General features: G+C 37.7%; 1 protein-coding gene and 1 long non-coding RNA gene across 8 annotated transcripts in view; one reads left to right on the forward strand and one right to left on the reverse strand.

Annotated features, from left to right (window-relative positions):
* Positions 1-3,676: 3,676 nt before the first annotated feature.
* GRM5 (glutamate metabotropic receptor 5) overlaps positions 3,677-21,947 on the reverse strand; it is a 664,926-nt gene continuing 646,655 nt past the window's right edge. For all 5 annotated transcript variants that reach the window (XM_063711323.1, XM_063711322.1, XM_024255290.3 and 2 more), the window contains one exon: positions 3,677-8,765. In XM_063711323.1, coding sequence (XP_063567393.1) covers positions 7,859-8,765 — 907 coding nt within the window. In that variant the 3' untranslated portion in view covers positions 3,677-7,858. The remainder of the gene's footprint in view (positions 8,766-21,947) is intronic.
* Positions 13,218-21,947, forward strand: part of LOC129048727 (uncharacterized) — a 182,068-nt gene continuing 173,338 nt past the window's right edge. For all 3 annotated transcript variants that reach the window (XR_008511306.2, XR_008511307.1, XR_008511305.1), the window contains exon 1: positions 13,218-13,406. This is a non-coding gene — a long non-coding RNA (uncharacterized LOC129048727). The remainder of the gene's footprint in view (positions 13,407-21,947) is intronic.

Consider the following 21,947-nt stretch of genomic DNA (forward strand, 5'->3'; position numbering starts at 1 on the left):
TTTTAAATATTTATTTTAATCCTTTTAACGGCTATTTTTAATTATTTCTTATTGGACATTAATATTCTTACACCTGCCTTTATCATTTGCCCCTTCAAATGCTTTGTTTATATCAGAACTGGTTAACTGATGTTGCTGGTTCAGCAAATACCGTCACTTAAGGGCATGGTTGCATTATTCTTTTTCTGAGTGCTTCTTAACTTCCTTTAATTTATTTGGGCATTTAAGTCTGTTTGTTGGCCCTGTGGTCATCACTCACATTTCTCTTGCACTCCTGACCTGTGCTTTGTCAATCAGAAATGGTTGTATCTTAGTCTTATTCTTTGGGATTTGACTTTTGTGCTTGTCTTTCTTTTTCTTTCATTTTATTTGTTGTTGTTGTTGTTGTGGTTTGAGACAGAGTTTCATGATCTCGGCTCAGCTAAGTTTTGTATTTTTTGTAGAGGCAGGGTTTCACCATGTGGCCGAGGCTGAACTTGAATTTCTGGGCTCAAGTAATCCGCCTGCCTTGGCCTCCCAAAGTGCTGGGATGGGTCACCCAGCCAACTTTGGTGCTTTTTGTTATAGCCATACAAAAAATAAGAAAGCATTTCTACTGGCTTCTTTCATACTGATTGGATAGAACTAGCTAGGATGTTCTCCTAATTTTGTTGCTAAGTTGTCTCGGGTTATTAGAGTGGGTACTTATCTTCCCAAAACAAGATCTTTTTTTCTCTGTATACATTTAGATTGTTTCATTCCTCTTTGAAGAGTGAGATGAATTACTAGGGCTAATGATGGGATTTAAGCTCTTCAGAAAATATGATAGAGAGTACCACACATATAGGGAAGTAAAGGGCTAAAGTCGTTATCTTAAATATGCAAGAGTAGAAATGCATTTATGCAGTATGTGTTATAGATGTGTTCATGTAGTTTTGCTCTTATGTTTTTAAATTAGAAAGAGTTTCTAAAAATAGCTTCTGGATAATACACTGATAGACTTCTACTGCTTTTGGAATACATTTCACTGGTTAGGCAACATCTATTAATCTGTATCTCACATATTGCTTCATCTGAGGCTGTTGAAGTTAAGGAAACTTAATTTCATTTGGTTCAAAACGTTTTGAACCAAAATGAAAGAACATAAATTGTAAAAGAAATCCCTCAGCTTGACCCATGAAAGTAAAGTAAATGTGCTGACAGAGGTCTAAGAAATCAAAAAATGGGAAGAGAATGAATAATAAAATTGAGCAAGACTTCCAATGGTTCAGTAAAATGGCTCCTGAAGACAATGTTATAACTCTAACAATCTGTGTTTACTTCTCTAAAGGCCTAAGGAGATCATCATGGAAATGGCAATGAATTTTGAAAACTAAAAGAAAAAGTGTGTATAAATTATAACTTTTATATCATAGCATTTCCAAAATACTTTTCATGAAACTCTACTCTGAGGAGACAGCTTCATTAGCAAAGTTAATGGATATTAGGATACTATAAATTGGGCCGGGCACGGTGGCTCACGCCTGTAATCCCAGTACTTTGGGAGGCCGAGGCAGGCGGATCACAAGGTCAGGAGATCGAGACCATCCTGTGAATGGTGAAACCCCGTCTCTACTAAAAATACAAAAAATTAGCCAGGCACGGTGGTGGGAGCTTATAGTCCCAGCTTCTTGGGAGGCTGAGGCGGGAGAATGGCGTGAACCCGGGAGGTGGAGCTCGCAGTGAGCCGAGGTTGCGCCACTGCACGCCACTGCACTCCAGCCTGGGCGACAGAGTGAGACTCCGTCTCAAAAAAAAAAAAAAAAAAAACAAACTATAAATTGGTAAGTTCCGAAGTGAAGACAGCCATTTGACTTGGAATTATTACATTTTGCAAACTTTTAAGACTCTAAGAACTTTTATGAATCAGTAAAGCCACACTTTATTATATTATGTGGTTTTCACGGACATAGAATTTGTATAATTTAAAATATAACATCTATCTCATCATAGAAATCTGATAGTATGAAAATTTTTATTTTTAACGTCAATGAATAAAAATACAAGCTATATATAAATAAGCCAAAGTGTCTGATATGTATATCACATAGCTATCCTGTATATAGATGATACCTCAAAGAGACTTATGTCCTGGCAAACATAAATGTCTTTGTCCTGGTGTAACAGTAATTTAAAATATTTATTCTAGTGGAGGTTAAGTGTTCCTGGAAACTTTTGGTTCAGGATTCTAAGAGTGGCTGGAGAAGATGAGTTTAAACATTCTCTTCATAGAACTTATTTACTAACATAATAATCTAAAAGTAATAAACAGAGTGAGATGTAATAACTGATTCTGAATTTTAAGATACTGTGAGAGAAAATGTAAATACCAAGCTTTTGCTTAAGGAGATAATTTCATTAATATAATTCTGCCTATCTATGTACTTACCTACCTTTCTGCCTAGCTATCATACAAAGTAAATATTTGAAAATTGTTTATGTTCTAAAACTGATCATTCATGTACAGCATAACCAAAAACTTGGCCAGCATTCAGCAGAAATTATAACAGAGGAAAAGCATTCTCTTTGCGGTGTTCAATATCAATTTACTAAATTGTCCTTGATAGTACCAAGGTTGCATATGAGTTCAAACCTCAATATGTTTCCTCCGGGATATATGCTTTAAGATGGAGAGGAACTTGTTAATCTCCACAAATAACATTGATATAACAAATTTAAGCTTCCTGCTGAATATTAACTGTATACTAAATGCTACATTGCCACTAATAATAGCTACTGTTGAGCATTTATCAGGAATGTTGAAATGATAGAAACTTCACAGATTATTTTAACTCACTTCTGCATTTAAAGCAAGAGGAACAAGTTGTAGAGAAATCAGAGTGATGTATCCAAAGTCAGTTGGTGACAGGGTAAGAGATCCTGGCTTTTAATTCAATGCTATTTCTATTACATCTGCTGGTTTTAAATGGCCTTCCATAATTTGATGGAGTCTGATAAGGCTCTTTGGATTTTTAGAAGGTAATTTCCTGTACCTGGTTTGTATATGTCACTTCATCCTCAATTTTATGTGAACATATTACCATTCGTATCACGTTAGAATAAAAGATACTGAAGGGAAGAGTCTGACAAAACAGATAAAATGGCTTTCTTTGTTAAGATCAAACACATTTTGTATAATAATATATGTATCTACATATGTATATATATCATTATGCATTTAATACAATGTCAGAAGCATAAATCAAATATATTTTTAAATATACCTTGTTTTTCTCTTCCGTACATCAAGCATCTACCTTATATTCTGCTGTTAGTTTTTCACTAATTTGTGTCCAGGGAATGTATATTTGCTTAAGAATCAGTCAAAGTAAAACTTTTTTTTTCTGGAAAAATTATGTAATATGCACATACATCTACACACAAACACACATATACACAGAGACACACATGCAGATGGACTCAAAAGTCAAATGTCTATATAAATATGTATGTTTGTAGACACACATCTATACACACACAAATCTATTTTATCTGTGTGATGTTACCTCTATCACCACATATAATTATGAAACTATTTCTATAATTTGTATGTCTAGACACATAAACAATGCATATTTCCTATATTTCTTTTCTTTTAAGTACTTCTTTATGTAACAGTTGTTTGTAGATGTCTTTGGGGACAACATCTCTGGTTGGTTTGTGGTTGGTTTATATTTTCATTTAAATCTATATAGTCCACTGCTTACTTTGTAAGCCCCATAATTCAAATGTATAGATCATCCAGTATTCAAGATTAATTAGTAGCATGGCTCTTTTCATCTTAGAAAACACTATTAAGACAACATTCTAAACATTTGAGGTGAATAATCTTAAGATCATATTATAGTTTTTTTAATGTTTTTTGAAAAGTAACTGGCTTCACAAACACCAAGTACAACATGATTTAGACAGCTGAGAAACAGGCAAGTATATTTTGAAGTGCTAAAATAAAACATATTTATACAAGTACAAAGCAAAACAATGCTGATAAAAATGTTAAACTTTATGAAAAAATCATTTGCAATTCACATCAAAATAATTTAACATTCTCTATTATTTTAATAGTACAAGCTGTCACAACAGAGAAAGAACAGATACACGCACACAATTTTAAAACCAAATCAGTTATAAGTGCAGAAAAAAGTAGTACAAGCACTTTTAGCCCACACAAATCTTTTAGGATTGGCACCATCTTTCTAAAACATCTATAATCTATATAGATTTCTAATTACAACACCATCAGCAGCTGCCATTGATTTCTAGAAATACACACAATATACATAGTATATTTGTTCACATTGGGAAGATCAGTGAAATTCAACCAACTATTTTATACATGCCTCATTCTTCAATAGACAGTAGAGACTCTCCCAGGCCTCAGACCCTCTTCAAAGTGAATTCTGACTTGTCTTTATGCTTTCACTGATCTGTATTTTTTCACAGTATAAAATTGTAAATGGTAACTATAGAGATTCTGACAGCTTGAGGGTTATTAATAAGCCGTTGCTAAATGTGAACTCACATAATACCTTTGAAGTCTCCAAAACATGTACATTTTACCGGGAGACTAGCATAGGAAATGCTTTTGTTTTTTGTTATTCTTAAAAAGAGCATTTAATTCCTGGCTTGGAAGTCACAGAACTGCAGCAGAGCTATTATACAATTCATTTACAGTCAGAAATAGCTCCTAGTCTTCCTGATCACTTGCTGGTAACAGCAGTAGTTTGGGAAAGATAGTTACTTTCAAGGATTAGCATGTTTGGGGATTTGCTTTTTTCCCTTGCTTCTGTCAAATCTCTTATAATTTTTCTTTCCATACTCCCTTTCTGTTCCCCATCCCTAGCCCAGAAAGACGGTTCTTCCCAATCCAGATATGTTCTTCTTAGGCTGCCCCCACTCCTTTCCCAAAATAGAAGGAGGAGTGGACTGCTTAGATTAGTCAGTATAACTTGGTTAAACCACGTCTTCTTCTTTCCATCCTGGGACATATCTCTCCTTTAGGGTCACTTTGCTGAGCCTTAGCATATCCCCTTCCTTTTAGTCATGCTGGCCCCGACTGAATTATCACTGGGCACCAGGAACAGATTGTTTTGAAGGAAATTCAATGAGAATGTACCCAAATGAATTGTGAAGTTCATATCCTATAGCCCTAGAGAATATTCAGTTCTCTTTGTACTGTAGAGTTATTACTTGGAACCTGGTATTAGAATTGGCAAAGAGACAGAGTTAGCATCATTCCAAAATAAAAGATCTCAAGAATGCGTTACTAATAATCTTATGTCCAACATACAATGTATTCAATGGAGTGGCAAAAGTTATAGAAATACAGAGAAAAATATATCTTGTTCTCTTCTAATTGGATAAATCATTTTTATTATTACAGTTGATTATGATAGCATGTGGAATTATCAGATGGCAATTTACTTGCATTAAATTTAATTTCTAATGAAGTTTTTTGTAAGGTAGTGTACTTTTTAAGAGATATGTTACTAAAAAAATAGAAAATGAATTTGACCATGAACAAAGTTTAAACATGTTCTTCAATTGGTCTAGAGTGAAACGTATTATACTTGAGAATAAAATGAAAATCAACATAAGGATTTTATGAAACAGATTTTAAAATGTAAAGCATATCAAGAAAGGTTTTTAATACCTAAGAAGTCAAGATAGGAATCCTCAGGTGAATGCCATCCTTTTGATGAGGATACAAAGGGTATTAATACTTCAAAAGATTTCCATTTGTTTTTCAGATAGAGGCAGACATTTGCTTTTAACGAACCATGAAACTTAGCTAGATTTCACTTACATTTCAAAAGCCTCGGTATAATATTTGGGACCAGGGTGCTGTGATGATATTATTTTCAAATCCAGCATGGGAGGTTCGATTTCTTTTAAATTAATACTTTAGTACATTAATGTTAGCTTTTAATGTTTTGTATTGGGAGGTTTGACTTAAAGTGGCAAGTAAGAACAAATAGCAGAAAAGAAAACTCAAGCAGAATATTTATTAGAATTTTTTAAAGTGAAGAATGATAAATTATGCCAATGAACTGACTTCTATTTCTCAGTTTATTTTCTGTTAAGTAGATGTGAAATAAAAAAAAGTACTTACCAAAATAAGGATATTGAGCTAAAAGAAAAAGTTTTATTTATTTTTCTCTCTGCCAAAATATACTTCTGCCTCACAGCATATATTTTTCATAAGGCTATCTTAAGTATAAGGCTGGGTCAACTGAACTTTAAATTTATAGGACACCTCCTCCATTTATTACTATCCTTATTTAAAAATCAAAACATTTGGTACCTGAGGATAGCTGCAACGGGAGGAAGAAAGAGATGACAGTGGATTCAGGTCTTGAACTATGAATTCTACCTGTTTGAGACTATCAAAGCACACTTGTTTCTGTTATACTCTAAATCTCTTTTCTGCAGTTTTAAAAAGTGACAGTATGAAGTGCACAAAATCATATTAATCATTATTTTAAAAAAGAAAATAAGAATTGCTTTGCCTCTTTTTGGAATGGCTAAGAAAGACTGTGTGGTTAATATTCATTAAGGTTCCTCTTTTTTAGTATTTTGTATTGCTTTGAAAAATCTACATTTGTCATAGTTCATAGCTGCCCTGTTTAAGCAGCCAAGAATAGTTAAAATCACTGCTCACTGGCATAGCTAAATCTCCACTAAGCTGACTTGACACAGTTTAAAATTTTCAGTGTATTAAGATTGTGTCAATCCTTTCAACAACAGTCTCTCAAATCATGACAATGTCTTCATGGGGTCTATGGACCACTCTTCCAGTGGTGGGACTCGAAAAGAACAAAGGAGCTCTTTGTGCATCAGGTTCTCAAAATAAAGGAATGAAGAAGCCCCAATGCATATTTTAATATTTTAGTTGGCAATGCAAACGGAACAGCATTCCTAAAGAGTGGCCATGTTTCTTGAAAGAGATAGCCAGGCTGGAGCTCAAGAATGATTATTATAAAGAGAATTTCCAGCTACAATGCACCCCAGTGAGGGAATTACAAAACAGTATTCCAGAAAATATTTTTTTGCTACTCCAGTATTGATTGGCAACATGGTGAAATAGTCAAGAAATCTTCCACTGGTTTTCTTGGTTAATGGAGGTGAATGTGAAATAAGTAGGTGGAATCCCCGATGCAGGCTTTTGGAAGATATTTCACAACCCAATTGGAGAGGATAATCTCTGGTAGAAGCCCTACGTAGTACATTAGCGCAGCACTCACTATCCAGTAGTGTGTTATGCATGGGACACATTCACAACGCCTCAGTAAATACTGGACCCAAGTTACTGCTTTTCAAGGTCTTTACAGGAAAGAAAAAACAAAAAGAAAGAAAAAAGAAAAAAGTTGATGTTTTGGTCCCAGATTTTGAGTTTGTTAGAAAATGTACATTCATGTTTGGTGAATCAAAGACTCTTCTGGGAAAAGAATTAAAGTAAACAAATAAAACTTTTTACAGTTGCTTATTAACTATGCTCTTCACCCTCCGTTACGCTGTTTCACACGCACTGCTTCCCTAGAGCAAAGCACTTGGTATGGAACTGTTTGAAGAGACGCCTTGTCAGCCCTCAAAGATATCAGCCGTGTTTCTTAAAAGCCCATGTTTTCTAAGGCCACTAGAAGAAAATCTGCCAAAAGATTTGTCGTCGGTTTTTTCGTTGGTTGTCATGAGATAGCACTATTGATCTCGTGTTTCCATTAAGGGGTGCCCTTGGCATCTTCCCCCTGGGCCGTAACCAGGCGACTATGCTTGCCATTGTGTGTGTGAACACGGGGGGCTCCGCTCCGCACGCGCAGGCCGGCGCGCTTTCCAGGGACATTCACAACGACGAGGAGCTCTGAGTGTAATCTCTTATGATAAGAGTGTCATATTTGGGAGACGACGGGATACAGAGGGCCGACTCGGACACTGGCGAGTTGGGGGTTGTGCTCCCCGAGTCCACCGAGTCTCTGAAGGGGGACGGCGGGGTGAGAGCCACCAACTCCTCCAGATCTGGCTTGGCGGCCGCAGCCTCGGGCCCGGCCGCGGGGCTCTCCCGGGCCGCGTCCCCAGGCGCCTGCGCCCCTGCCGCGGGCTGCGCGCCGCCCGTGACCTCGATGGCCGGCAGAGGCTGGATTTCGGCAAAGGTCGTCATGGTCGTGGGCAACTGGATCTCTTTGGGGATCAGATAGGACGAGCAGAGCGGGGCGCCGACGCCGGGGCTGGGGGCCGCGGTGGACAGCATCATGGAGTTGAGCTCGCTGATGTTGGCCGTGAAGCGGGTGACCACGCTGCTGATCTGCTCCATGAGGGAGCCCTGCGAGGAGCTGCTGCGCGCCGCGGGCTCCGAGTGCAGCGACGGCACGTCGTCGTCCGTGCGGCTGGCCGAGCCTGCGCGGTGGCTCAGCGTGCTGATGGGCGACGGTGAGCGCGGCCGCGCGGGCGCCGGGAAGTGCTCCTCAGCCTCGGCCACATCATACAGCGCCTTGGGGCCGGCGTCTGGGGACTCGGGCCCGCCTGGGCCGGCGCCTGCGCAGCCCGCACCGCCCGTGGCCCCCACGCCCCCAACGCTCCCGCCTGCGCCAGCGCCCAGGCCACGGCTCTCCGTGCTCTTGGGGAAGGGCTTGATGACGGCCGTTTGGTTGGGGTTTTCTTTCTTGTTGATGTGGATGGACAGGCGCTGCCACAGGTGCTGCCCCCGGCTGCTCTTCTCATTCTGGGCCCACGTGACGGATTTTCCATTGGAGCTGAGGAGAGAAGAGGGAGGAAAGGTGACTCAGAGAGGTGCCCAGGGGGCTTGGATGCCGCTTCCCCAATGGTGGTTGCTCATGGGCCCCGGACTGGGGAGGACTTTTCTCATTCTTTCAGGAAACACAGCATCAAAAGGACATCATGGAAAGAGACCTTGGAAGTGGTTTTCTTTTGCTTGTTTTGAGTTAAAGGCTGCTTTCTATATCAGGGCTTCAGTTTATCATTATCATGAAAATGTGTCAAAGGGGATGCTTGTCAGGATGAATGAGTGTTTATCAGGATTCTGCGGGAGTTCTGAGCCCACCTGTGAGTGCAGCAGCACACAGATGCAAGGGCCTGCAGTGTCCCGGCTGTGTGCAGAAGTGCCTGGTACAGGACAGGGGCTTCCTAGAGTTAGTGGCCTCTGAATGAAAACATTACCACTAGGACCCAAACTCACCAACAATCATCAGAGAGGAGGGAAGGGGTAAGAGAGTCAGGGATTACCAGGAGGTAGTCAGTGGTTCCAGTTCCGCCTTTATTCTGGAAGTTGGTATATATATAACTAGGGTTTTCTGTCTGAACCCCTGATTTTGAACATAGTGTTACTTAGGCTGCCTTACCTGCTGGAAAATAAAAATTTAATGAACACACATTTCTAATGAGAACTTCTTTTCTTCATAGAAATTCACCTCACAAATGTATTTCAAGTTCTATACTTGAATAACAGTTCAATGAGTGAGAGTGCTGTATAATGCCTTCGGCACTTAGCAGAGTGATCTCAAATTAGGATCCTGGTGAATACTGTGGGACTGACATTTTTTAAAGGCCTTTCTCTCTCTTTCTCCTTTGCACCTCCACCATGGTGTCTGAAAGCCACTCTCAAGATGTGATTGGTGCCTCAGCCTCAGTGCCCTAGTACCTCTCCTTACCACTAAAAGCTGACACAGTAGCTTCTGAAGCTGCAGACGTTCTTTCAGAAACTTTACAAAGGTCAGAGAATGTGGCCTGACACTCAAGATTTTTTTTTATTTTTAATTTTTTAGACGGAGTTTTGCTCTTGTTGTCCAGGCTGAAGTGCAGTGGCACCATCTCAGCTCACTGCAACCTCGGCCTCTGGGATTCAAGCGAATCTCCTGCCTCAGCCTCCTGAGTAGCTGGGATTATAGGCATGCGCCACCACGCCCAGCTAATTTTGTATTTTTAGTAGATACGGGGTTTCACCATGTTGGTTAGACTGTTCTAGAACTCCTGACCTCAAGTGATCAACCTGCCTCAGCCTCCTAAAGTGTTGGGATTACAGGCGTGAGCCACCGCGCCCGGCCAGGAATGTTATATGAAGAGATTCTGGTGTAGTTTCCCATCACAAAGTAATCCAAGATCTCTGTTACTAGGGGGTCTGTTATTTTCAGTCAAGACAGCTCTATTCTAGGGGCTGTGACCAATAGATAGCTTTGAGCAGCCTGATGACAAAAGAAGTTGAAGATTGCAGTTTTATCATCACAGCCTATGGTTATTAAACTAAATTCTGTGTAAGACTCATCTAGGGCATTTGTCAAAGATATAAGATGTGACCCCAGGAGAGTCTGATTGTCTGGATTGGCTTCCAAGGATCTATGCTTTTAACAAGCATTCTGTTCTTCTGCTCCCAAAGTAATTCTGAAGCACTTTGTTTCTCAGATTCTTTCACAATCTGAGAAACTCTGGCAGAAAGCCATCCTTTTTTTCTAGATCCCCATCGCTCCCCGTGGGCCCCCTTGCTGGAGGGCTGGCTTGTGGCTTGCCTTTGAGGGGGCTGGGGCATGTACCTCATTTGGAATCCACCAGCCTTGAGGCTGCCTAACTGGCCCTGCAGGATCCACTCTGTCTGAGAAACCCACTGCCTTGGTAACAGACCGCCATTTCTGCATCCCCTTTAATGACATGCTTTTTGCCTCTTTTCACACTGCTTCCCATTTCTTTATCTGTTCCTTTCCACTTCATGGTCTTTCTTTCTCCGCTCTTTCCTGTAAAATTTCTTTCCGTGTAATCTACCTAATATATTGTAGTCTCATGTCCTTCAGAATCCTGGAATATGAGCTTCTTCCACCTCACCCTGCCCTTCCTGGAAAGGATGAATGAACCATTTCCAGGTTTGGAGGTTGCTGTGCATCCATAGTAGCAGAGGGGGCACTGCCAAACAGTTGGCGTTCCTTTCTAGTAGCTTCAGGATTTATTTTTCAATTTTGCATTAGCCTGACTTACGTGTATTACAATGCTTTTTCCCAGGTGTCCACTAGCTTCCAGAATATGGCAGAGAAGAAATGGGCCAGTTTATTTACGGGATTTGATTGGGAGGATGGTTGCCAACTACACCCTTTCTCCTATCAGAAGGATAAAAAACAGGTGTTTCGAAAGGTACAACTATTCTTTCAGGTCACTAAGGCCCCTTTTAATACAAAGCATGGACTTGAAATCAGGAGACTAATTGGATTTATTCCACCAACTTTTACCTTAGGGACACTCTTGCTCCTAGTACAGAGAGCCTTGTTTTGCAAACACTAGCTTTTAAAAAGTTTCTCTCTCTCGAATGCCTTTAGTTGAACATGATGGAACATAACTTTGGATGTTAGCAGTAACAGTCTTTGGAATCACCTGTAGCCATGCCCCAAAACATGATAGCATGTTGCAAAACCTCTAGGTGAGTGTGTGATGAGGAAACCATCCTAATCAACCAATTATGTACAAAGTATTGACAACTTTCCTGGCTGTGCCTTTGCTTACAGTGCCCATGGCCATAAGGGAGAAAGAGCACCAGACCATCTGAATAACGTGAAAGTGGACACAGGAAACACCAGACACCCAGAGAAATGGAGTCCAAATGTGAGTACTTCATTTCATTCTTTTGAACATGAAATCTTTTTTTCCCTGAAGTAAATGAGAACTCTTAAGAAAAAAAAAACAAAAACAAACAAACTCCCTACTCACGACATTATTCTGTTTATTAGTAGAAGGTACATTCCATGAAGACACATATCTTATCTATCTTGTTCAGTGACACTCAGCATGATCTTAATAAGCATTTGATGGATAAATAGGATTTTTTAGTTTACAGGGCCACTGTGGGGTGTCATGGAAGGTGCAATAGAATAGAGATCCTAAAATCCGTTTCTTATTCTGGATCTGCCATCCTAGATGCTTGGAAAGGAATAATCTTTTTAAGCCTCGTTAAGAAGCAGACAGTGTCTCATTTGGTTAAGTTTGTTTTGAGATTAAATGAGACAATGTAGGTGAAAAGAGCTGGTAAAGAGAAGGTGTCTAAGGATGTTCAGTTTTTGTATTTTATGTGAATACAGCACTTCAGAAAATAAAAAGTATACTCAATGCCATTTTGAACCCTGGTTTAAGGAACGGAGAATTCAGTGCAAAGTAAAATATTTGGTAAGCCATAAAACCTTTCAGGTTCTTTCTCTTTTACCTGACCTGGAGTTCCATGATCCATGGCCTCTTTTCACACCCTAAACTATCTTCTTGGGTGATCACCTCTACCCCATTAAATTCCAAATTAACCTTCTTCCTCAAATGCTTTTTCATTGTGCTACATCCTCTCTTCCTTTTTGCTTAACTGTATCCTCTTTTTTTCTTAGTTTATTTTACCTTAATTGTCTTGTCTTAAAGCTTTCCTGACCCTGCTAGGCTAGATTCCTATGGCCCCTGCGTTCAGGCATATCATAACTCTTTGCTATACGTCTATCTCACCTGCTTGATGGGACATTATGAAGGCACAAACGGAGGGTTTGCTCTTTCCTATATGCCCAGTAGTACCCATGCATTGTTTAGAACATGGTAGTGCTCAATAATATTTTTGGGCCAATGATTGAGTAGATAAAATGCAGTTTATTTTTAAAATTTATACTGAATTGTTTTTCTGTTAGAATTAAGTTTTTAAAATAATTCAATGTTAATGAAGCTCTATTTTGCCTTATGGATCTACTTTTACTTCTTATATACCTCCCTTTAATCAATAGTACTCAATGTCTACATATTTTAAAAATTTCGTTAAATATGAAAATAGAAAGCTTGATATCTGCCATGAAAATCGCAAAATAATTACTTCTTTATAACTCATATCTGTCTTAGTGAAATTGCTCAGTGGTGAAATCTTATCGAGGCAGTAAGTAGTGATAGTGGAAAAGAGAAAGGACCCAGATTCTCAGTCCAGGATCTGACTCAGAATGATGTTGAGCAAATCACTTGCCACCTTTGAGCTTCTTTCTTTATTGGAAAAAAAAAAAAAGAAAAGAAAGAAATAAACCTTCCTTGCCCACCTTGCATGATGTCTGGGAAAAAACAAAAGGATAATACATATGAGGGTACTTTATAGAGCATAGCCCTTCTGCAAATGCAAGGGGTTATTCATTAACATTAAATCTTCTATTCAGTGGAGCTAAGATGTTGTATTTATTATTTAGGCTGAGATTTTTTTTCAGCATCCATGTTATATGTTTGTCCTTGGGGGCTGAAGTAAGAAAAATGAAAAGGAACTTTTCTTTACCCATCTATGGCACGTCACATTCCCTCACTGAATATTTTGGACATTAGAAAAGGAGAGGGAAAGAAGACTGGAGGAGAAAGGGGCAAGATGAAATGATCTGCCACATCTGAGGAGGGGACCAAAGGTAACTTCTTGCTGTCTTCGAGGCACCATTTAACCTTTTGCAAAATATAATATGATGCCATCTAATGTTCTCTCTGTTATAATTATTTGCTCTTTATTTCTGAAAAACAAACAGCAGCATATCAATAATGTTATTTGAGGATTAAGTTTTTTGTTTATTTGTTTCATTAGTTTTTGTTTACATTTTGGGTCTGCCAAAATGATACTTTCTATCTTTATTCTCAGAGGTTTATTTTTCCTGTTTTTCCCTTCCATATCAGACACTTAGCAAATTTATTCATTTTCAAGCAGGCTCTGAATGTCATGTCAATGACCTCACCCAGTTTCTCTATTCCTCTGCTCAAACTGCAGATATTAGAGTATTCTGCCATGGTACACCATCATTAGGAAGCAAACATTAATAAAGGAAAAAAAAGTCTGACCATCAAAAAAGTCAATGGAATTTATAATTCAATACAGGAATACAGTGTTAAGGTATTCACAAGTATGACAAAAATGAGGATGGAAAGGAATGTATTGACATGAAAACTACTGCGGAAAAAAAAGACTTTGGGTTTTTCTTATCAGGATTAGAAGAATTCAGAGAAAAAGTTGTTCACTGAGGAAAGAAGTTTCAAGGAAGGATTTGCAAATAAAGTGGATATTAACAAGGCCTTAAAGCTTGGGGATGTTAAAATAGCATGGATAAGCAAATCTCAATTAATACATGTATTGCATATATGGAAAGGAAACTAATTCTACATGCCTAATCCCATGAAACTCCTCCAACAGCCCTAAGTGACGTGGATTTTCACCTCTCTCTTAAGTAGCAGTGGTTGCATGTTTCCACAATAATTCCCCCAGAGAATCTTTCTTACCAGGCATTTAATCCCTAATAAATTCCTGGTGGGAGGAGAATCACTCGATCCTCTCTTAACTAGTCTTTGGCTTAACAGCAACAGGAAGCCTTTTCAGAAGCTACATGTTCATTCACTGTGGGTTATTAAAGTGCTTAATGGTACTAGTACAGTCACTACTTCCCCTGAGTCCTCATAAGGAGCAAGCACCTTAACAAAGGAGAATATGACACGGGAGCATATGCCAAGCATTGGAATTGTGTTGAGTCATCACAGATATTTCCTTCTCAAATCAAACTATTTATTTTGATCCACAATTCTGTTACCTGGACTTGGCTTCAAAACTAAACTACTCTAAATGGTATTAGTTGGTAAAGTGATACAAAATTACAGCTAGATACAAGGAATGAGCTCTGGTGTTCTGCAGCACTGTAGGGTGAATATAGATAACTATAATTTGTTGTATATTTTCAAGAAGCTAGAATAAAGGATTTTGAATGTTCACAACACAAAGAAATGATAGATGTTTGTGGTCATCGCTATGCTAATTAGCCTGATTTTGTCATTACACTTGGTATACATGTAAGGAAACATTCCATATCCTATAAATGTGTACAATTATTGTCAACTAAAAATAAATTAAAAAAAAATCTCACTAAACTACTCTTCATCCTGACATTTAAGTTCTAGGTCTTAACAGAGATGCTTTAACAGAGATTAGAAAGAATTTTAGATTTTTGTACTTTTTTTTCAAAACAGGAAATGATTTTTACCAGCAATTACTATAAAGCTCAATTATAATTTAGTAAATAGAGAACAAAGCCAGACATAGCTGTTTTGTGTCTAGAAGCTGCTGCAGTCAGGAAGACTTTGTGGAGGAATTCAGCTTGATTTAAACCTTGAATAAAACATGGAATTGGGATTGGTAGCAAAGGAGGAGAATCCTGGAATGGTAATAGTTTCCATTTTAATAGAACTTTTCAGCTCACAAGGTGTTTTCACCTATGTCATCATATTTTACCTTCATAACAGCTGTCTAGGGTAGCATTTATCAGATAGTTTTTTAATTACTTATTTACAAGTCTGTTCCCACACTAAACCTAGAGCATTCCAAGGGCAGATGCTACATGTATCTCCTGTGCTTAATATGTATCTGGTGCAGAGTAGTGCAGAGGAGTGTTAGTGAAATAAAGTGAACTATATGATCTTGAATGTTTGATATAGACAGGTATTATTAACCTTCACTATAGATATGAGAAATGAGGCTTATGGAACTTAACTAAGTTGCCCAAGTCAAAGTAAATGGCAGGACAGTGCCCCAAATCTGATGCTAAATCCAGAGTCATTCCCATTGTCTCTGTACTGAATGCCAAGATACACACATGAACTAAGGGGCTAACAAGACATACCCTTGTGGAGCATGCAAGATAGCAGTGCCTCAGGTTTTGCCCATAAAATAACCTGATAAATTCTAAAGCTCTGCATCAACATTGCTGAGATAAATCCTGAGGGACTATAAGATAAAAGTTGTCCCAGGATGTTTAGAATAGTTGCTGGGAAAATAATTTCTGTTTAGGCAGAAGACTCCTTTCTATCTTAGAGCACCTCAGCTGAAGCTTGTTACTTAAATCTGATGTACGAAGGGGATGTTAGTTATGAGGTTTGAATCCTGGGTGCAGATTCACCACCAATATGTTTATTGTCAGTGAAGTCTCTTGGTTTAAGAAGGAAGTGTCTTGGTTATCCTGGTTTTTTTTTTTTTTTTTAATTGGATAAAATGGGCACATGCCTTATATCTGTCTGTCCGAGTCCCATTTCCTGTGGAATTCTTGGGATGCTGTGCACTGTATCTTTGTACTATTAAAACAAATTTAAATCTACCATGGACACCATTATTTTGCTTAATGTAAATCTTGTTGGTTCCTCAAAGACAATAGAAATCTTTCTTTTCTCTGGACCCTTAGAAAATTAATTGGGTAGGTTAATTAAGACATTTCCTTAATATTTCCAGATTAAGATATTTCTTTAATATTTCTAGATTAATTGTGTACCCAATTAATTGGTTACACAAACATACAGCTATTCTTGATTAATGTTTACTTTTTTCTTATGATTGTAATACATTGGCTTCTGTACACACACACACACACACGTACATTTCTGATCCCCTCATTTAAATTCTTTTAATCTTTAAAAATATCTGTGCATATGTGTTGTCATATGCATGCTATTAAATTGACTACAAAACTGAGGATTAGAGAGGTTCAAAGAACTTGTGTACATAAAAGTAGAAAATACTTAAGGTATAAACATCTTCGTAAAGCCAAGATTTTTGATAAGTTACTGATTCTTGGAGAATGGAAGACAGTGTGTGTAAAAGCTTAGTGTGCTTTGAAGGCATGTGAGACACAGTGGCAAAAAAAGTTTTTAAAAATGATTAATAATAAATAACGTTTGTGTTGAAGAATTAATTCAAACTAACTCATTAAACATGGGATTAGATAAAATGATTGATTTAAATTTTCAGAGCACTCAGCTTTGCTGAGTAACTTTCGTCTACATTTCAATATTACCATTATACATAATGGGAATATGCCAAGAAGATTAGTTGGACTCAATTCCCAAATTTTATCCATATCTTTAGGTGAGAATAAAAGTAGAAAGTATTCCTTAAAATTCACTTCCCTCTCTAGAGCATACAAGTTTGGACTTGATGACTACGTGTCAGGCTGTTCCCATTTTGGCTTGGCATTTTCCATTAGAAATGATTTTTATTTCCTTTTTCCTTTTTTATAGAAAATTACAAGCTAGCAAATCTATTGTTTCAGATTAAATATATGCATATATATTGTATATAACTACTGAACTATCTACAAAAACTATACGTTTGTGCATAAATGTGTGCATATAGATGTGTGTGTACATATATATGTCTATTTACAAAATGTTTTTCACAGGCAAGAACAGCAGCCTCACACAAGGCTTTGACCAGCTCCTCCTTTTTTCAGTAAAAAGAGTATTAGATAAGAAGAGAATTGAGCTGAAACTGAGATGAGAGAGTCATAGAATTCAAGTATTCCTGTTACATTTGTGTATTACATTTCTTACACGCTAAGAAAATAGACTTCAATTTAATAATATAAAAAATAGAATATGTTCAGTTTAATAATATAAAAATAGAATATACTCTGAGTAGTTAGTAATTCTTTCAGAAAAATAAGAAATTAGAAATCTGGTTAATATTTGTGGTACTTAATAAAGCTAGTAAATTTCAATTCCAGTCACCAAACATTAGTTAATCTTTTTGGTTTTTGCTGCTCTTATAAGGACTTATCTGGAAAAATGCTTATAATAAGATTTCAAGGATTATTATAAGCTATTCATCATACATAATTTTGATGCTATGTTTTTTGATTAATTTTTTTATAAAATTAATTGGCAAATGGTATAGAAAGAATGACAATAGATGGTTCATGAATAAATGGTTTCAGGGTCAAATAAATGGTTTCAGGGTCAAATAAGTTAAACAAATTAAACTAATTTCTGATGAATTTATCAAGTTTTTATGTAACTATTCACTGAGAATTTCCAAGAAGGGCATACGAGCATATATGTTGGCTCCATTATTGTTAGCCATACTGTCATCCCTGCTTCCCTCCAATCCTGACCACCATCCAAATCTTGGCCTTGTTATTGGTACCATAGATTTAAAATCTTAATGTAGACTATTGCTCTTGCAGGTTCCATCAGAGTGAGTTTTATTTCTTTATTAAGATTGTCATTTCCTTTAGGGTGGAGATTATTTTATACTTCCCCAAACACCACATGGTCCCTAAAACAATGCTACCTACATACACAAAAATTATCTGGGCACTTTTATTGAGTGGTTGATTGAATCAATAGACTCCTCACACTGTTGAGTACTGAAGACGTAAAAGTGAACATACATTTCTGTTTTGTGGCCTTAAAAGCCTCAAGTTTAATGAGAAGACACAGGCAACCAGATAACATGCAATATCAGATGTAAAGGTAAAATACATTAGAATTATGAAGTTGGGCAGAGTTTAGCTAGACTAAGACTTTTATGAACGTCAAGGAGGAATGGACATTAGAGTTGGGTTTTGAAACCTGAGTAGGTTTTCTAGGTAGAGCAGGAATGGGAGTTCCTTCTCCCTGGAAGAAGATGGATAGAAAGAGAAATGAAGGATAATCCAGACAGAAACACAGCATGTCTTAAGTCTTAAGATGTGCTGTTGTAGAAAATAGTCAGCATGTTTGGAGACTTGTATATCTGGGATGTCTGGAAAGGAGAACATATGTACAGAAGCAGAAGGAATAATGGTCAAATAGTTAGGGTTAGTTTATGAAGAACCTTGTATTCTGAGTTCATGAGTTTGTATTTTTTTCCTGGGTGGCTGATAACATAGTGATTATAGTGTGTGAACTGCAGAATCAGACTGAGTTGGGCTCTAATATGGGCTTTACCAACTTTTTAAAAAAGATTGAATGAGAAATCTTGCAGATAAAGCATTTGACACAGTGTCTCATGTATCTAAGTACTCAATAAATGTTGGCTGCTTTTATAGGTAAACATGGGAGAACATGAATTTTAAAACAGGGAAATTATATCATTGAATTTATTCTTTTGTTATCATTAGATTTTGTTTTACTTACTTTTCCAGAATTGATTTTTGAGCAAACAACCATGGTGGCAGGGTAGAGAAAGACAAGACAAAATAGTAAATACATAAAAAACAACCTTTCTAAACTGGGTGGCCTTGGATAGTAACAGCACATGCTAAAATTTATTGAATGCCTATTGTGTGTCAGGCAATATGCTAAGTGCTGTACTTATATAATTCCATTTAATTTTCACAGCATCATAGTAAGATAAGTGCTATAATATAATCTGACATTTATAGAAAATGGATATTAAAGAGTTGAAATGGCACTCCGAGGTCACACACTGGCTAGTGCCAGAACCAGATATTGAAGTTCCTTTGATTTTAGATTTTTCATGAGATTGCTCTACTGTGTATGTTATTTTATTTCCCTGATCCTGATTTTCCTGTGTGTAGCATGGAAAGAAAAAAATTATACCTTCTTTATATGTTCTTGGGAGAACTTAATGCAGAACCTCCATGAAGGGACTAGTATAGTGTGTGATACATGCTAATCATAGCAATGTTACTAATTCTTCTTCTTCTTATTTTTTAGAATATGTTAGAATATTAATATGGAATTGATTTTGGAGATAAATAAAGTGAAGATTATTGTAGAAATTCTAATCTATTCTCAAAAACCAGCTGGCTTCTATTGTCTGTACTGGAAAGGCAGAATCTTTCTTTTATCTATGGAGTTTAAATTATATAACTATATGCCTTACACTTTCTGAATACTCAATTTAGATCTGTTATTATGTGTTATTCTATTACTTTTAATTCTGTTTGTACTGGTATAAACTATAGCACGTGATAAGAAATGGGGACTTAATCTGAGGCATAAACTCTCCTGTGCTAGAGGGGTTTTATATTGCATTGCAGTTATCTGTTTTTCTGACTGTTTCTCAGTTGACTTCAGATTTTCAAGGGCATTAGTCATATCTTGGTCATCCATTTATCTCTAGAGTCTTTTGAGTGCTTGGTTCATAATAGGTGCTTAATAAATGAGCTTTACCTGAAGGAAGAAATAATTGAATGAATGAAAGGCAATCCTAACACAAGACATTATATTTGGGGCTATCTGAGGTCCTACTCATTTAGCAAGGACTATTATGACATAACTCTTACCAAATTCTCCAAGGCTTTATTAAACATTTATACCTACTAAAATCAGATGCTGCATATCACAGGTGAAAATCAGTTACTCAACTAATTGAAAGTTAATAGTTCGCATAGCTTATATCACAAAAGAGTAACAATAATAATTCTTTTTGTTCAAAAATAACCCCATACCACCCTTCTTCCTTCTGGCACTGGAGGGGGACTAGAGATCTGTCTGTTTCATTTGACTGAGGGAGCCCTTCCTCAAAGAGAGACTAAGAGGCTCAGAATGTCTTTGTTTCTCCTACGTGGCCTACAACATGAGCACATCAGAAAGCAGATTCCAGCCAGGAGTGGTGGCTCACGCCTGTAATCCCAGCATTTTGGGAGGCCTAGGTGGGTGGATCACAAGGTCAGGAGTTCGAGACCAGCCTGGCCAACATAGTGAAACCCCGTCTCTACTGAAAATACAAAAAATTAGCCGGGTGTGGTGGCGGGCATCTGTAATCCCAGCTACTCAGGAGTCTGAGGCAGGAGAATCGCTTGAACCTGGGAGGCAGAAGTTGTAGTGAGCAAAGATCACACCATTGCACTCCAGCCTGGGCGACAGTGCAGACTCTGTCTTAAAAAAAAAAAAAAAAAAAACAAGCAAGCAAGCAGATTCCAAGTACTCCAGTGCCATGCCCCTGCTGACACAGAGGATAATAACATTCAGTGTTGAGGTTTCAGTCATTCAGTCATTCCTGAGGCTGGACCATCTTGCTAGGGACTAACATGGTAACAGGGCTTAGAGAATGTCAGTTCTTAGAGCCACCTCCCTGTTTGGGACTCTCTTTTACTTCTCCTGCAATCAGGAGGATTCTGCTCTAAATCACACTTAGACTGTCCACTGTGAAAATATGAAAAGATGACAAGTTATACTATATTCAGACATGAGGTTAAAAAAAAATCCTCTTCACATAAACAGAAAACAGCAACATATTTCAGGAAGCTAGTGTGCTATGGGTACATATTATATTCTCATTCCTTTCCCAGCATGAGGGTTGAGGGAGGAGGGCAGAAATAAGGGAGCATCTGTCTAAGGCCCTGCTAATGTTACAGATCAGAAAATAGTGCTCTGCTCTGCTTCAACTGTAAACATCGTGAAATGCTTTCTTTCCCCACCAGGCAACTTGGCTCTGGGATAATCATCCTAGGCATGAATTCATAGAGTACTGTCCATTCTACAGCTTCATTACAGAAAACAGGCAAATGAGATGCAGAGTGACACTCTTGGTTTTCTGTGGTTGTTTGAGCTCCCTTCACCCCTCCCTGGAACTAGTTATTCAATAATGGCCACAGAGGAGTCCCAGATGTTTGCAGAGTAAATGTGATGCTTGGCTTTGACTCCTGGAAGTAACAGGGGGTGGAGTAGGGATGAATTACAAAGAAAGGCCTTATTGGTTGACACTAAAAATACCTATAAAAGTCTCACGTACATAGAGTTAACCTTTCTCCAGCCCTTCTATTCAATTCCTGAGTAAGCAAATTTGGATTAACTACTCCAACCCCTTACTTAGAAACTGCTGCCATCACAGTTATCTCCTCTCTGACATCTTTCTCTTAATGTTCATTTTAAACTTATTTCTCCTGGATAAATATGTGTGTGCAGGCATGTGTGTCTGTATTTATGTGAACAAATGTGAAGTTGGAAAAAAGATACCAAGACCTTGTGAATTTTGGCATCTCTTTTGATATCTCTAGGCCTTTTCTACTCCCTAAGGGAAAGCTTAAGCATGGCAGATCTCTCCTCTCTCTCTCTGTGTGTGTGCGTGTCAGTTTTTATATAGTGCTAAATAAATGAGAAGGAAGAGATACTAGGAAGGGAAGATCATTTGTTCCCAATTAACTCTGCTTATCTGTGTGGCTGAGGTGGATGATCTAACACAATTGTATTTATTGTAG

The sequence above is a fragment of the Pongo abelii genome, chromosome 9 (assembly GCF_028885655.2).
Source record: "Pongo abelii isolate AG06213 chromosome 9, NHGRI_mPonAbe1-v2.0_pri, whole genome shotgun sequence".
NCBI lineage: Eukaryota > Metazoa > Chordata > Mammalia > Primates > Hominidae > Pongo > Pongo abelii.